At 35.6% G+C, this 15,936-nt stretch overlaps 2 protein-coding genes across 2 annotated transcripts in view; both read left to right on the top strand.

Moving 5' to 3' along the window:
* Window positions 1-339, top strand: part of LOC107672352 (flocculation protein FLO11-like) — a 4,565-nt gene extending 4,226 nt beyond the window's left edge. Inside the window, exons 8-9 of the mRNA XM_016465504.1 lie at window positions 47-133; window positions 220-339. Of these exons, the coding sequence (XP_016320990.1) occupies window positions 47-133; window positions 220-327 (195 nt within the window). The 3' untranslated portion in view covers window positions 328-339. The remainder of the gene's footprint in view (window positions 1-46; window positions 134-219) is intronic.
* A 797-nt stretch (window positions 340-1,136) lies between these two features.
* Window positions 1,137-15,576, top strand: LOC107672357 (uncharacterized). Its single transcript, XM_016465516.1, has 13 exons — window positions 1,137-1,311; window positions 1,841-2,069; window positions 3,371-3,536; window positions 3,638-3,720; window positions 3,829-3,920; window positions 7,175-7,262; window positions 7,414-7,524; window positions 7,834-7,998; window positions 8,166-8,300; window positions 10,110-10,244; window positions 10,451-10,519; window positions 10,607-10,701; window positions 15,436-15,576. The coding sequence occupies exons 1-13, from the start codon at window positions 1,145-1,147 to the stop codon at window positions 15,557-15,559; spliced, it is 1,659 nt and encodes a 552-aa protein (XP_016321002.1). The 5' UTR covers window positions 1,137-1,144; the 3' UTR covers window positions 15,560-15,576.
* Window positions 15,577-15,936: the final 360 nt, after the last annotated feature.

The raw sequence follows: 15,936 nt of genomic DNA, 5'->3' as shown, positions 1-15,936 counted from the left end.
GACTTCCTACCTTGTAATGCCAGCATTTTCTGTCTTTCTGTAAAAGCACCAGGCAGAATCGTCCCCGTCTCCAGTGCCATCCGAGGACAGTGGAAGTGCTGCAGGAGATGAAAGACGCAAGTCTTCTGAACCAGTTAGTCAACCTTTTTGGTACTGACATCTGTTTCATGTACGACTTCCTACCTTGTAATACCAGCATTTTCTGTCTTTCTGTAAAAGCACCAGCCAGAATGGTCCCCATATCCAGTGCCATCCGAGGACAGTGGAAGTGCTGCAGGAGATCAAAGACGCGAGATTCCAGACCAAGTTATTTATCACTGTTTGTGATTTTTTTAAAACAGTTCAGGGTATGTGAGGCCACTAGGCACATAATTGAAAGGTTCTGACCCAAATAACTTTGATATTCAGAACTTTGTTTTTCACAGTGTCCTTGAGAAAGACAAGAGTCCACTTGAGGGTTATAATCATTATGTTTTCACATAATAATATAGGTGCAGTCTGTGATTTCTCAAAAACGTTGTTGAACACTATTAATATTTGAAATCAACCCAAACAAACACATCCTCCCTTCATTGCTCCACCTTCAAAAGACATGAACATGTGAAGCAGTTGTGGATGTAACTTTGTCACAGCTGAAGTGAAGCAATATAATGCTTTGGAAAAAATAAAGCAAACAAGGCAAACATTGCTCCAAGTCCCAATGTCTTGAAAAACATTTCATGGGAAGCCCATAAGTCAAGCCGCCAACACAATAATGAAATAATCAGCCTTCAAATAATGCTGCAAAAGAGAACACACAGTCCTGATGAGGTACTCCAGAAAGTGATGCTGCACCCAAAAGGGGTCCTCCTTTGGTCACAAAGGAGTATACAAATATATCAGGAACGATGCCAGGAGGACATAATTTATCTAGATGCGACTGGAAGCATAATGCGGAAAGAGACGGGGTCACCTCCGTTCTATGTGTATGAGTTGGTGGTTAGAAATCCACACAAAACCTCATCTCCATTACCTGTTGCCACGTACCTTACTTGCGACCACACCACAGCCTCAGTTATATATTTTCTTGAGGCATTTCTAACAGACGTAGCTAGGTGGTTTGGAAGGAAGGGTATGCGGTCACCTGTCATGGTCATTTGTGTTAATGCAGGCTATATGCCTGGCATTTGCCAAAAAAAACCTGACTGACACAATAAACCACTATTACAACATCACAAGTGGAAAAGGGAAACAGGAAGATTTTGATGTGCCGATTCTGCATAGATGCCTCAGCCATGTGATGAAGAACGCAAAGGAAATGTGCAGAAAGTAGTAAGCAGAACCTATTATTACTGCAAAATCCTTGTAGTATACATAAAAAAAGTATTGTTTATGACATTTGTCTTTTACTGACAGTTGCTAAGTTCCGAACTTCATAACGATTTTATGTGATGAATTAAGTTTTATTAATGTGCAAAAACAAGACAGCAACATCTCTTTTACTCACACCAAAAAATAATAACAGAGATGTCTATTAAGCACATCAGTCTACTGCTTTTAGATAAGTGTAAACTGTAATTTTCAAAACACAAACATTTTAAATGACTGAACATGATTAACATGATTAACATTGTGCCATCAGGATTCCACTCCATCAGTTCTGCCTGAGAAATGTATAGAATGATGATGATGCATTAAGTACATTTCTAATATAGCAGCAAGTCTTAAATGCAGAGCATAATGGGTTTTTAGTACACACAAGTTAAGTAATATCCATTAATGCTGTCATGTTAGTCTTAAAAAATTAACTGGCAGTACCTAATTTCAAATTTGAATTCAATTATGATATTACTTTCCACAGTGCAACAAACCACTACCACCTGGCAATGCATGTCTTTGGTGCCCTCACAACTGCAAGCACTTTAAAAGAACTGGATGACATGGTTCAAAGTGCTACAGTTGTCTTCTCCAGTCCATCATGTGGTGCAAGTGTTGAGAAGCACTTCAAGAACCTGCAATCGTGGCTGCAGAAAAAAGGGACTCCGTTGGATGAGACTACCGAGTCCAGAGGTGATGCAGAGGACTTGAAGGTAAATGTCAGATCTATCATCTGACCATTCTGATCTATCTATCCATCTATCTATCTATCTATCTGATACTGAAGTGCATTCCTTCCCAAGGTCAAAAAGGTCAAAGTGAGAACTTTTTTATTTATTTTTGGTTATTCTACTAAGGAGGACATACTGGTAACCACAAAGACCGTTGTCTTCTCTTGAAATGTGGCATAAGTCCTACAATTTACAGTTATTATCAGTTGGTTTGGAGAATTTCTCAAATAATTCTTAATATTGCAAACCAGTAAGTGCATATCTCAAAACAATTTGTACAAACAGCATTACACAATGGAGTACTTGCAAAAGTCTGTACTTTGCTAAAAATCCATAGTTAATCTCTCAAAAGTAAGTATTTGTGTCAAGAAACAGATCATTGACATGATAATGACAAATCATTTTGTCATTGTTCACAAACAAGACAGTCAAAATGTTTAAGTCATGTTGTCAGTCTGTCAGTGCATGGTTTCAGTATGTCCAGATGTAAACTATGGTTTGGGTTACATTGAAAATGCACAAGGCTGAATTTCTTATGTATGGAATATATAAATGTCAACAGCACAAATTTACACATTACTGTATGTGGGATATTGATTTCAAGAGAATGGACAGGATTCACACTTTTACTGTACTGTACTTGTCCAAAAAATTACATTACAATGTCATTGTGATAGAAAATTAAAAGACACAAAAGCCAGTGGAGAAAAATATAAAATTACTGAGGTAAACATAGAAAAAAATCCTTGTGCATGCAGAACTGTGCATGCAGCATCATATAGTGCAATATAAACTCCAATATTTGGCTGTACCCTCTGTCTTGCCTCGGCTACTGTGAGGCTCTAATTTCATCTGAAATGTGTCTATGTCTCTGGCATCTTCTTCCTCTTCCTCTATTTTGCCTCCCTACCCTTCCATCACGCATTATTATTATTATTCCTGGCTCTTGACCATGTTTGTTTACTGGTTGTTCATCCATTTTTTTAAATTTTAATTTTAATTGAGAACCAGTATAATATTTTTGGATCAGCATTACAAAAACAATTGATAATGTAGGAAACAGCAGACAGTTGTGCACAGTCAATTAAATGGTTGTACAAAAGTATTCACAATTTGTTCAAAGCAGTGAGAGATTGCTTTTATGATATGCACAAGATACTACATGATGTGGAGGTTGAACAAGTAGTTTTGAAAATTTCATTTCTGATCTGAGAAATGCTCCAAAGCAACTGAGAAAAACTGTAAAACACACCTCTAATAACACATTGTTGCATTATTTTTAGGACATTACAGGAAGCAACAGATTTGCAAAACGTTGCAATGCAATTATTTCAAATGCCCTGCTGGACAAGCATGGAGAGCTCAATGTGTACCAATGCAAAGGGCTTATCGATCACCTCAAGAAATACATTCTACCATTTGCTGGATTATGGACCGGGATAATGCTAGGTTTGTCATAACTATGCCAAATTTCCCTTTTTGGACTGAAATATCAGACTGTGTGTTTTCTGACAATTTGACAAAATGTTTAATTTTCTTTAAATACAAAGGTGACCTTGGACGACATGGGACAGGACCACAATATGAGCAGTGCTCCAGGAGATACAATGCCCTGAGAAACCTTACAAGACAAGTAATTATATAGTTTGTACCATAACAGTAAATTGTGTCAGAACTCTTATTTTGTTGTACTGCTAAATTATGTCTGGAATACACCCGTCTTTGTATCCTTTCTCAGAAGAACATTACACAGGACAATAAAACTCAAGGAATAATGGAAAAGAGCCAGTGGGACTTAAAACATATTTGTTTTACTTCTGGCCGGCTCACCAGGCTTGATGACTTTTGTTGTATTACAAATTTATAAAATGTTAAATCTAGGTTCCAATGTAATACTGAAAAAGTTATGTACCTTGTGTTTTACATTTTGTGTTTTACATTTTGAGGTAAAAAAAGGATGAGCTTTCTAAGGAGATCAAATCAGGAAGCCCAGGTGTCTGAGATAATGACCTTTTGTCTTTATGCTCTTCCTGACCATCTGGCTTTTTAAGCTCAAAGCACAGCTGTACCTTTGTCTCTGTGATAATGCGAAAGTATGGCGATACTGTCAGACTGATTGGATCAGCACCTATGAATTGAATTGAATGACACTGTTATACTGATGAGATCAAGGCTGGGAAAATGCCTGTGTCGGGCTGATTCCTGTACTTAATTTGCATGCTATGGGTTAGATTGTCTCCACCTCTACAGAATGTATCCCGCCCCCTTAAAATTTATATAAACTTCAATGTATCACTACGTTAGTCAGACTTTTGATGACTGCAGCGCCACGCAGCGCGTTCTCAATAAAGAACTCTGCTGAAGATACCCAAGAGTCTCCTGGTCTCTGCTTCGACGAGGAAAAAGTTTCCTACAGTTTCATCTTGCCACTATTTGCCACTAAGTGCCATTATTGGACAAAACAGGCTTAAACCAGCGTTCTTATAGGCTGTAAGTTTGTGCAAAACTGTTGCAGATTCAATTTTAAAATGTGAAAACAATTAAAGCATGTGTGCATCTTTTATACCTTTATGTCCTCCGTGACAGGACCAGTAGAGAGCGGTGTTCCCAGCTTTGTCCAGTCCGTTGATGCCAACCTTATTATCCAAACACTCTCTGAGCCAGCTCAGATTACCTGCATTCACACACAAAACATTTGATTGTTTCACCATGTTACCAAATAAACAAAATGCTAGATAGGTTTCTATTTGGGTACCTCGCTTGGCTGCTTCATGCATGGGGTTGTCTATGGACTCTGCTTGCTCAGCCACTGGAAAAAGGCAAATCACATCAAGATAAGAATGATACACCCACAGATGCATGTATATCAATGACTACAGGATACTTTAACCCAATTTATTGTCATCCAGGCAAATTTAGGTAAAGCTTTGAAAAGTAATAGCATATAATGCATAAAAAGAGAACTTATAATTTCAAATTTGAATTCAATTATGATATTACTTTCCACAGTGCAACAAACCACTACCACCTGGCAATGCATGTCTTTGGTGCCCTCACAACTGCAAGCACTTTAAAAGAACTGGATGACATGGTTCAAAGTGCTACAGTTGTCTTCTCCAGTCCATCATGTGGTGCAAGTGTTGAGAAGCACTTCAAGAACCTGCAATCGTGGCAGCAGAAAAAAGGGACTCCGTTGGATGAGACTACCGAGTCCAGAGGTGATGCAGAGGACTTGAAGGTAAATGTCAGATCTATCATCTGACCATTCTGATCTATCTATCCATCTATCTATCTATCTATCTGATACTGAAGTGCATTCCTTCCCAAGGTCAAAAAGGTCAAAGTGAGAACTTTTTTATTTATTTTTGGTTATTCTACTAAGGAGGACATACTGGTAACCACAAAGACCGTTGTCTTCTCTTGAAATGTGGCATAAGTCCTACAATTTACAGTTATTATCAGTTGGTTTGGAGAAGTTCTCAAATCATTCTTAATATTGCAAACCAGTAAGTGCATATCTCAAAACAATTTGTACAAACAGCATTACACAATGGAGTACTTGCAAAAGTCTGTACTTTGCTAAAAATCCATAGTTAATCTCTCAAAAGTAAGTATTTGTGTCAAGAAACAGATCATTGACATGATAATGACAAATCATTTTGTCATTGTTCACAAACAAGACAGTCAAAATGTTTAAGTCATGTTGTCAGTCTGTCAGTGCATGGTTTCAGTATGTCCAGATGTAAACTATGGTTTGGGTTACATTGAAAATGCACAAGGCTGAATTTCTTATGTATGGAATATATAAATGTCAACAGCACAAATTTACACATTACTGTATGTGGGATATTGATTTCAAGAGAATGGACAGGATTCACACTTTTACTGTACTGTACTTGTGGTCTGACCAAAAAATGACATTACAATGTCATTGTGATAGAAAATTAAAAGACACAAAGGCCAGTGGAGAAAAATATAAAATTACTGAGGTAAACAGAGAAAAAAAACCCCTTGTGCATGCAGCATCATACAGTGCAATATAAACTCCAATATTTGGCTGTACCCTCTGTCTTGCCTCGGCTACTGTGAGGCTATAATTTCATCTGAAATGTGTCTATGTCTCTGGCATCTTCTTCCTCTTCCTCTTCCTCTGTTTTGCCTCCCTACCCTTCCATCACGCATTATTATTATTATTCCTGGCTCTTGACCATGTTTGTTTACTGGTTGTTCATCCATTTTTTTAAATTTTAATTTTAATTGAGAACCAGTATAATATTTTTGGATCAGCATTACAAAAACAATTGATAATGTAGGAAACAGCAGACAGTTGTGCACAGTCAATTAAATGGTTGTACAAAAGTATTCACAATTTGTTCAAAGCAGTGAGAGATTGCTTTTATGATATGCACAAGATACTACATGATGTGGAGGTTGAACAAGTAGTTTTGAAAATTTCATTTCTGATCTGAGAAATGCTCCAAAGCAACTGAGAAAAACTGTAAAACACACCTCTAATAACACATTGTTGCATTATTTTTAGGACATTACAGGAAGCAACAGATTTGCAAAACGTTGCAATGCAATTATTTCAAATGCCCCGCTGGACAAGCATGGAGAGCTCAATGTGTACCAATGCAAAGGGCTTATCGATCACCTCAAGAAATACATTCTACCATTTGCTGGATTATGGACCGGGATAATGCTAGGTTTGTCATAACTATGCCAAATTTCCCTTTTTGGACTGAAATATCAGACTGTGTGTTTTCTGACAATTTGACAAAATGTTTAATTTTCTTTAAATACAAAGGTGACCTTGGACGACATGGGACAGGACCACAATATGAGCAGTGCTCCAGGAGATACAATGCCCTGAGAAACCTTACAAGACAAGTAATTATATAGTTTGTACCATAACAGTAAATTGTGTCTGAACTCTTATTTTGTTGTACTGCTAAATTATGTCAGGAATTCACCTGTCTTTGTATCCTTTGTCAGAACATTACACAGGACAATAAAACTCAAGGAATAATGGAAAAGAGCCAGTGGTACTTAAAACATATTCGTTTTACTTCTGGCTGGCTCACCAGGCTTGATGACTTTGTAGCCCAGTATCAGATTAGCCACACTGCACTCCTGAAGGAGTATAAAGACTCCGAAAGGGTTTTCCGAAGGAAGGTTCGAATATTTTAAGAAACGTGTCATTAAAGATGTGAGGGGTATTAGTTTTTTAAGGAAAAGACTATATTAGGAGAATTACATGTAGTTTCTCATTCCATTCTATGCTTTGATATGTAAACCAGATCTACAAATCCCTTACTTTATGTAGACTTACAGAAAAAGAGTAGAACAAGAAAGATGGAAAGAAAAGCAACAGAAAAAACGGGGAAGATATGTCACACCAAGCAAGCCTTTCCTTTTCAAGACATCAAACAAGAAGGTATAGTGTCAATGTAATGCTGTCATGCGTTCTACAGAAGTAAATTAAATTCATAATCTTCACATAACATAACAGTCCTAATTCTTATGCACCCATGGAAATTTCAGCCAGTCCAAAGATTTTTAGTACTCTAACATATGTAACACCAAAATCCCTTAAATATAAATTACATCTGCAAACAACTGGTCTCTTGAAAAACATGGGGAATGATGTATTGAAAAAAAAAAAAATAATTGGTTTAAAAGACAAACAGAAGCACTGTTTCATGAGGCTCCTTAAAAATCTGATCTATTTTTAAACTGTCGATAGTCTTCAGTGTCTGAGGGTCCCGTTGCTAAACAAAGCTCGCCACCACAGCCAAGGTCATCCCTGGAGGGGGACCATGAAGACATTGTGGATGAAAAGGCTGTACATGGGGAGATCTCAAACAAACCTAAGGCAACAGTAAAGACAACAGCAACCCAACAGCATCATGTAAGAATGCTTTCTATTATCAAATGTTCAGACTCATAGTAGTACCTTTTAAAGGTTCTAGTTTGTTTGAACAGTAGAAAGAATAAATACAGTAGTTAAAATAAAAAATCAAATTGAAACATTCAATTTCTGTTTAACTATCTGTCATGTTTGGTTGAAATTTGTAGCTCACCTCTTTGTGGAAAAGGAGAGACACTGAGTTTGTGGTTTCTGTGATCCCTACACAAACCAAAGGAACATCAATTGTCATTCGTCACAGTGAGCTGCGTACACTTCAGCCACACCAGTGGCTAACTGGCGAGGTACAGCATACATTTCTTTCTCGTTAAAATGTAGTTATATAAGCTTAAGTTACTTTTCAGAACTATAAACCTGTAGTTAAAAATTATAAACATACGTATGTACTATACAATAAAGGTCCATCTTTAATACATACCTGTACAGAATGTAGTAATGAGTAGATCTATATTAACACTCCAGCTACCACAATTAACTAATATGGAAACAACAAGTAAAATTCAATGTAGGACTGCTTATTAGGTAACCAAAAATTACAGAATGAGGTTAGACTCATTAAGAACTACAAATTAACAATGACAAATAATAAAGAACTACTAAATAATTACATACTTGTCACAACAATAATATGTCTGAGACGTGAGCAGTTGTCTTTTTAACTCTTTACATGGTCATAAAATGCATTGGTAAATGATCAGATGTTACCTAGTAACTTTTAAGGAACTGCTAATGATTTGGACCATTACTTTGAAGTGAAAAACAATGTTTACTGCTAGTAGTTCCATGCAGATTGACTACATAACTCCTGATTAAGTAGCAATGCTTTTTGTGGCCATATTGACAGTAAAAATATAATGCACTGTCTCAGAAATGTTGATGTTGTGATTCTTAAGTACTTGGCAATTTGTGTAATCTCATGTATCAATTATTGATTACCTAAGAAGGAACTACTTCAATCCTAAATGGAATGGAGCTTTCTGGTTAGTTAATCTTGTTTCCTTAGTAGTTCATAGTGTTAGTTGAAGTGTTAATGTGGAATGAGATAGAAAAGTTTGTAGACAAACTGTAACTTAGCTTGAGAAAGCAATAGCATGCAACTTTTAAGTATTTCTTAAAAGCTTGAAGTTTGAAGTCCTTTAAAAGTCTAAGTTGTTTTAAAGCTTGCCTTGATGGTTTGAGGCTTAAAGGCAATAGACAGACGGACGGACGGACAGATAGACAGACAGACTGATAGATAGACATAGATAGATAGATTTCTCAAGCCAACTTAATAATAAAAACCTTAAATAGAATAGCAGTAAGTTTGTTTTCTCAAGCCAATGTAATTACTGATTTGTCCTATAGTACTTCTTGTACAGTTAACTAAGATGGACCATTTGTGTTGCCATAAATATATGTAACCCTGGACCACAAAACCAGTCTTAAGTCGCTGGGGTATATTTATAGCAATACCAAAATACATTGTGTGGGTCACAATTATTGATTTTTCTTTTATGCCAAAAATCATTAGGATATTAAGTAAAGATCATGTTCCATGAAGATATTGTAAATTTCCTACCGTAAATATATCAAAACTTAATTTTTGATTTGTAATATGCATTGCTAAGGAATTAATTTGGACAACTTTAAAGGCGATTTTCTCAGTATTTAGATTTTTTGCACCCTCAGATTCCAGATTTTCAAATAGTTGTATCTCGGCCAAATATTGTCCTATCCTAACTAGCTTATTTATTCAGCTTTCAGATGATGTGTAAATCTCAATTTTCGAAAAATTGACCCTTATGACTGCTTTTGTGGTCCAGGGTTACATATGGTTATATACTCTGTGGTTCTTTATAGCCTATGTGTTTCTGTGTGTATACATTGCAATATTGAAATGGTTAAATTGAAACACAATGATTCATTTTGAGATAAAAGTACAAATTGCTGCAGTCTTGCTAATGTTACATGGAAACTAGCATTTTTTATATTGTAAATAATAATAAGAAAAATATATATTCTTGATAGAACAATAATGTGATCAAGGGTTTCTAAATGTTGTACTCTTAATGCATAACACAAATTTTTTCAAAATACGCAATTGTTTTCCATAGATAATTGAAGCCCTGTTTCATATTGCTGCCAATGAGCTAGAGATGGGGAATTCCATTTACATTCTTGATCACTACACAGCAGGTGTGATTCTGTTTGGGGAAAGACCTCAGCTTGCCCGGCAAAGTTTGTCAAAGGTAGTTACAGTGGATGGACTATAATATGGATATGCAATTTTGTATGTATGTTTCCATAGACCAATATTATATATCTTAAGTATATAAGAAAAAATCAGTTTGCAAAACTACATACAGAATTATGGTTAACTTCATAATACTTTTAAAAGGTAAACGTACTTAATAATGGTTTGCAAAGCTGATATAATGTATGTGTTCTTTGATAGATTAACTTTGACAATTACCAGGGAATTGTTTCTTTTGTGAACACTGACAATGTCCATTGGAAGTTTCTGGTGAGTAGGTGAATAACTTCTCTATGTCATTACCAAGTCTGGATCTACTCAGTATTAGTAGCAGTTGTGTCACCTTATCATTTTCAGTGCATAAATGCGGTCAACCACACTGTGTACCTGGCAGATCCTTCAAAAAGTTCTACAGAGGAAGATGACTCAATTCATGCTGCCAAAAAATTCAGGTATTCTTTGTGTAACTCATTCTCACATCCTTAAGCCACATTCTATGGCTACATGCATGCAGTTGCACAGAATTTTCTATATTTATTTACCTCCCCACTAACAAAGGGCCCACCTCATTCCATTTCAGCAGATTTTTGTTTTTAATGACTTTATCTACTGTGATTACACATTTAAAGGTTTTGCTTTGGGGTGCATAACTGTCACGGCATAGAATGTGTACAAGGTGTTGACATTGCTGGGACATTACTCATCATCTTGAGATACAACTTAGATACAACTTTATTTTCATTAAACATTACAAGTACTCAGCAACAAAATGAAATTTAGCATCTTGTGGTTCTTTATAGCCTATGGGTTTCAGTAAGTTTATGGTTAACTGGAAGAAGCTGGCCATGAGTTGGCATTCAGCTGAAGTATTGGCATTCAGCTCAACAATAACCGTTTGAACAGGTTATTGTTGTGAAGACAAGACTTGCTTATGATCTTGGGAGTTCTGACATCTATAACAAACATCGACTGTAGTGAAGATGTTCAGTTGCTGGGGATACTAAAGATACATTTTAATAGATGTGCATTCACCACAGGGGTACACCATATTGGGAACCCAATAGGCATGCATACACTGGAGTATTTAAAAGATGTCAGTATGTCATATTGCTATTTTTCCCATATCACAAGTAATTACTGACCAGGAGGCCTAAAGGTTAAATTAATCAAATCACAATTGATGGAAATTGTTTAGGAACTTCCAGAAAGTAAATGGCCAATGAACAGAAAATGATGGCTCTGCAGATACTCAAAGCATCAGGTTTGTAAAGCAAGTTCTTGTCTGCAGTGTGCTGGAATATTTAATAAAATGCAGCTTTTCAGATCTGACTCAAGTCAAAATTAAAATACATAAAGCAGAAGTCAAGTATAAAGTAAAACAGTATTAGAAAAAATATTTGGTAACAATTTATAATAAGTATACACTAACAAATCACTTACAAATCATTTGCAAAGTATTAGATAGTAGTTAATATTTTATAAACTTTTAAGTTAATTGAGTTAATAGTCATATATACAGTATATATATATATATATTATATATTAATAAAGTTAATAGACTATTTATAAATAGTGACTTTTTCATTAACTACAATTAACAAAATTAACTATAAATATAGCTGTAAGCAACAGTTACGGGGCCAAGCACTCCAAAAGCAAAATGAGGAGCTAAGCATGGCATGGAGCATCAGACCAAATGCAACAACAAGTAATAAAAGCAATTTTAGGATTATTAGGGGCCAAGCACCAAAGGTGCGTAGGCACCTATTGTATCCGTTGACATTATTATTAGGGGCCAAGCACCGAAGGTGCGTAGGCACCTGTTGTATCCGTTGGCGTTATTATTAGGGGCCAATCACCGAAGTTGCATAGGCACCTATTGTATCTGTTGGCGTTATTATTCTTCTTCGTCCGTTTCTTCCGCTCTTGAGTCTATGGCAGCCCATAGAGTGTAATAGGAGTTATACATTTGGAATAGACTAGTAATTTGATTTCAGATTTTATGTACTTTGTTCCTAATTAATAAATATTCAAATTATACATCACACCCCGTGAGTACCTGCAAATGAGGAGTACATACCATGGAAAAATGGAGTGGGTGGATATACAATGGAAAGGAGGAGTTATGACACATCCAGTCCAACAGGATGGCAGTAGCTGTGGGGTAATTGTCGTCTTGGTATGTGAAGTGTACTGTAATACCTCTCTCTGTTATCTTCTTTATATTAAGTAATTAGCAGTACAACAAGTAATTAAGTAATTAAGTAAATCATTGATTTTTTAGATGGCAAGGGGAATAATGAAGGCATTTCTAGCTGTTCCCATTTTATATTTTGGAACTTCCAGAAAGGAAATGGCCAATGAACGGAAAATTATGGCTCTGCAGATGCTCAAAGCATCAGGTTTGTAAAGCAAGTTCTTGTCTGCTGTGTGCTGGAATATTTAATAAAATGCAGCTTTTCAGATCTGACTCAAGTCAAAATTCTTTCACCAAAATTGGCTCAGATCATCTTCAGACCATGCTGGCAAAAATTTATGGAATTCAAGTTGATTTCGAATTCTACGAAAAGCATGCAAAAATGGATGTGAGGCTATATCTCCGTAACAGTTTGGCGTATTGAGACCAAACTTGGTGTGTGTTATAACAAGCATGACCTGAGACTACCTGCAGTGTTTTGGCGCTGTGCCACCTAGTGGTCAGGAGATATGAAAAATTCATATTTTTGCTTATAACTTCTGAATGGTTTGGCCAAAAATCACAAAACCAGTCTCTTTAGATTCGGTGCATCATGCCTAGTCGAATGATACCCAATTTTCCCATGTCAGCCATTTTAGGCGTCGGACATTTTTAATTTTGTCTTAAAATGCTATATTTTACGAACGCATTGACGTATCATTACGAAACTTGGTATGCTTCTTCAGCACCATGCCCTGTTGGTACTCAAAAAGTTAGCAAAAAGATATAATGAAATTTCGAACAAGGCTAATAACTTTTGCTTACATTAGCTTATTGAAATGAGACTGATGTTGATAGATTCCTTGGATCATGCTGAGAACATCGATACCAATTATACCATAATTGGCCGAACTTCCTGTCCGCCATTTTGATTTATGTTGAAAACCTACTATCATGCTGAGAACATCGATACCAATTATACTATAATTGGCCGAACTTCCTGTCCGCCATTTTGATTTATGTTTTTTGTTTTTTCATTTTGATTTATTTTGAAAACCTACTTTTTCGAACTTGTGCTTGGCCCCTAATTAATGAAATGTTACTGCTTAATTACCTCATATGTATTGAATTAGTTAATGGTTAGTTAATAACTTATTAATGGTAAGTAGTTCTCCATGTAGATTAGGTCAAGTCAAATCCGAAAATGTCATGAACTAAGTGCCTAAAACCAGCCTTTATTGGACCTTCATTTCACTGTTCATTATAAGGTTTACAACATTGAATTGTACATTTTGCAAAACACTTAATTAATGACATTTTCCAATACTCCTTGATCTAATCTAAATTAAAAACCATGTATGGTTAATAAGTTGTTAAAGCATTATGTAACTATTTATAAATGAGGTAATTAAACAATAAGAAATTGTGGTAACAATTTACAATAAGGTTACATTTGTTAATGTTAGTTAATGTATTAATGTATTAACTACAGTGATGAAACAATGAACAAAACAGTTATTACAGTAATTATTAATCTTTGTTAATGTTATTGTCATTGTCAGTCCATGTAAATTTACAGTGCATTAACTAATGTTAACAAGCACAAATTTGTATTGTAATTATGTATTAGTAAATGTTGAAATGAACATAGGTTAACTAATTTTCTTTGTTAATGTTATTGTCATTGTCAGTCCATGTAAATTTACAGTGCATTAACTAATGTTAACAAGCACAAATTTGTATTGTAATTATGTATTAGTAAATGTTGAAATGAACATAGGTTAACTCATTTAGTTAACATTAACTAAGAATGGACAATACTTCTACATCATTTATCAATCGTAGTTAGTGTTAAGTAATGGAACCTTATTATAAAGTGTTACTAACAGTGTTGATTACAGTGACAATGACTTATGAAATCAGTGTTTGTATGAAGTCAATTAATGTATTAACTGCAGTTTGTTAACTATTGGTTTACAATAATCAAGTAGTTTGTAAATGAAAACTCCACCAGGGGTGAGCAGTGTTTGCAGACCACAACAGCATCGCGGCACCACATTGTTTACATTGATGTAAACACAAAGCCCGCCGCCGCGGGTCTTACCTCCCTCGACGCGAGCTCTGTCCGCTCAATAGCATGTCAGCTGATCGAGATGAAATCTCACAAGACAAAAAACACGAAAACACCTTTCTGTCGGAAGAGAGAGAAGCCGCAGCGTGTGAACGCGCCGCCATCTTGTTTCCATCAGACATTGTCATCCTTATAAGACAATTAAGAATTGTCTTATAAGGGTCAACAGTCAAATGAAGATTTTACACTATTACTTTAAAGCTGCCACAAAATGCATGGATGTCACATTATTATCGCATGCTAATAAGTTCAAGGGGGAAAAAACAGTAGTTTATCAATACAGTATATTATAGTCTTGCATTACCTACATACATCTGATAGGTTTCTCTACAATCAAGGGTAATCCATGGTAACAAAACTTACTAAGTTAACAACTTAAGTTAACAACTATGGAAAATAACAAATACAGATGCCAGATGAGTATGCGGAGGCCTGAATAAATGAAAGTATTTTATCTGCAATGTCATATAAACAGCAACCCCACAGATATATAGTGACCTTAAGGTGTTCACCAAAATGAAGGGGATGTAAACGCACTGTTTATCTACATGCCACCTCCAATGTACATAAAACAAGTAACACACCTTGTTATTGTCACTGGAGGTAATAGACTGTTTTAAAGTCTGATTTAAAGGCTGGATGGACAGTAAAATATTTGTTTGTGTTACTAGTTCATTTTTGTTTATATGAATATTGCAGTGTTTGATGAAACCAAAAACTGTGTCATGTGTTCACTTAAAAAGACTACTGGATCTGTGCATCGTTTGATAAATTGGGTGAGTTTGTTAACCACTTGATAAAAGAGAATGGGAAAGTGAAAAGCAATAGCAATATTAAACTTTGGCAGTTCCCTGATATTTCCAACTTATACATTTCTAGATCCAATGTGACACATGTGAAAGGTGGTACCATGAAGAGTGCCTGGGTATGGCCGAAGAAGGCCTGGAACAGGCCAGAGCTAACAACTGGAACTGCATATTGTGCTCTTAAATCCTTTCATTAAAACAAATTTTTTCTTTTTTTTTTTTTTTGGTTGAAGTATGTAATTGTTCTTTTAAATTATTGTTGATAGTTGTAAATTGTAAATTATAAATCATTTGATTAAATTGAGAATAAACTTTTGTGAAAAATGTGAAAGAAAAGTCTAAATGATGATAATATTAAAAATTTTTATATGTGAAATTCAACATCGGAACATCTTGTCATTGTGTAGTTGATACCGTGTCAAGGTGTCCTCTCAATCTGCGGTGAAAGTGGTCTGTGCAACGTAAGAGTTTTGTTTTTATAGCTTTTTGGATGTAGAGACAAAACAGCACATATATGAAAGTTGTGGGGGCTGTTATTTTGTAATTCCAGATCAGACAGTCCTGAAACGACGCA

The sequence above is a fragment of the Sinocyclocheilus anshuiensis genome, unplaced genomic scaffold (assembly GCF_001515605.1).
Source record: "Sinocyclocheilus anshuiensis isolate Anshui unplaced genomic scaffold, SAMN03320099.WGS_v1.1 scaffold452, whole genome shotgun sequence".
NCBI lineage: Eukaryota > Metazoa > Chordata > Actinopteri > Cypriniformes > Cyprinidae > Sinocyclocheilus > Sinocyclocheilus anshuiensis.
Note: the sequence above shows the minus strand (reverse complement) of the source record. Positions and strands in the feature narration are given on the sequence as shown.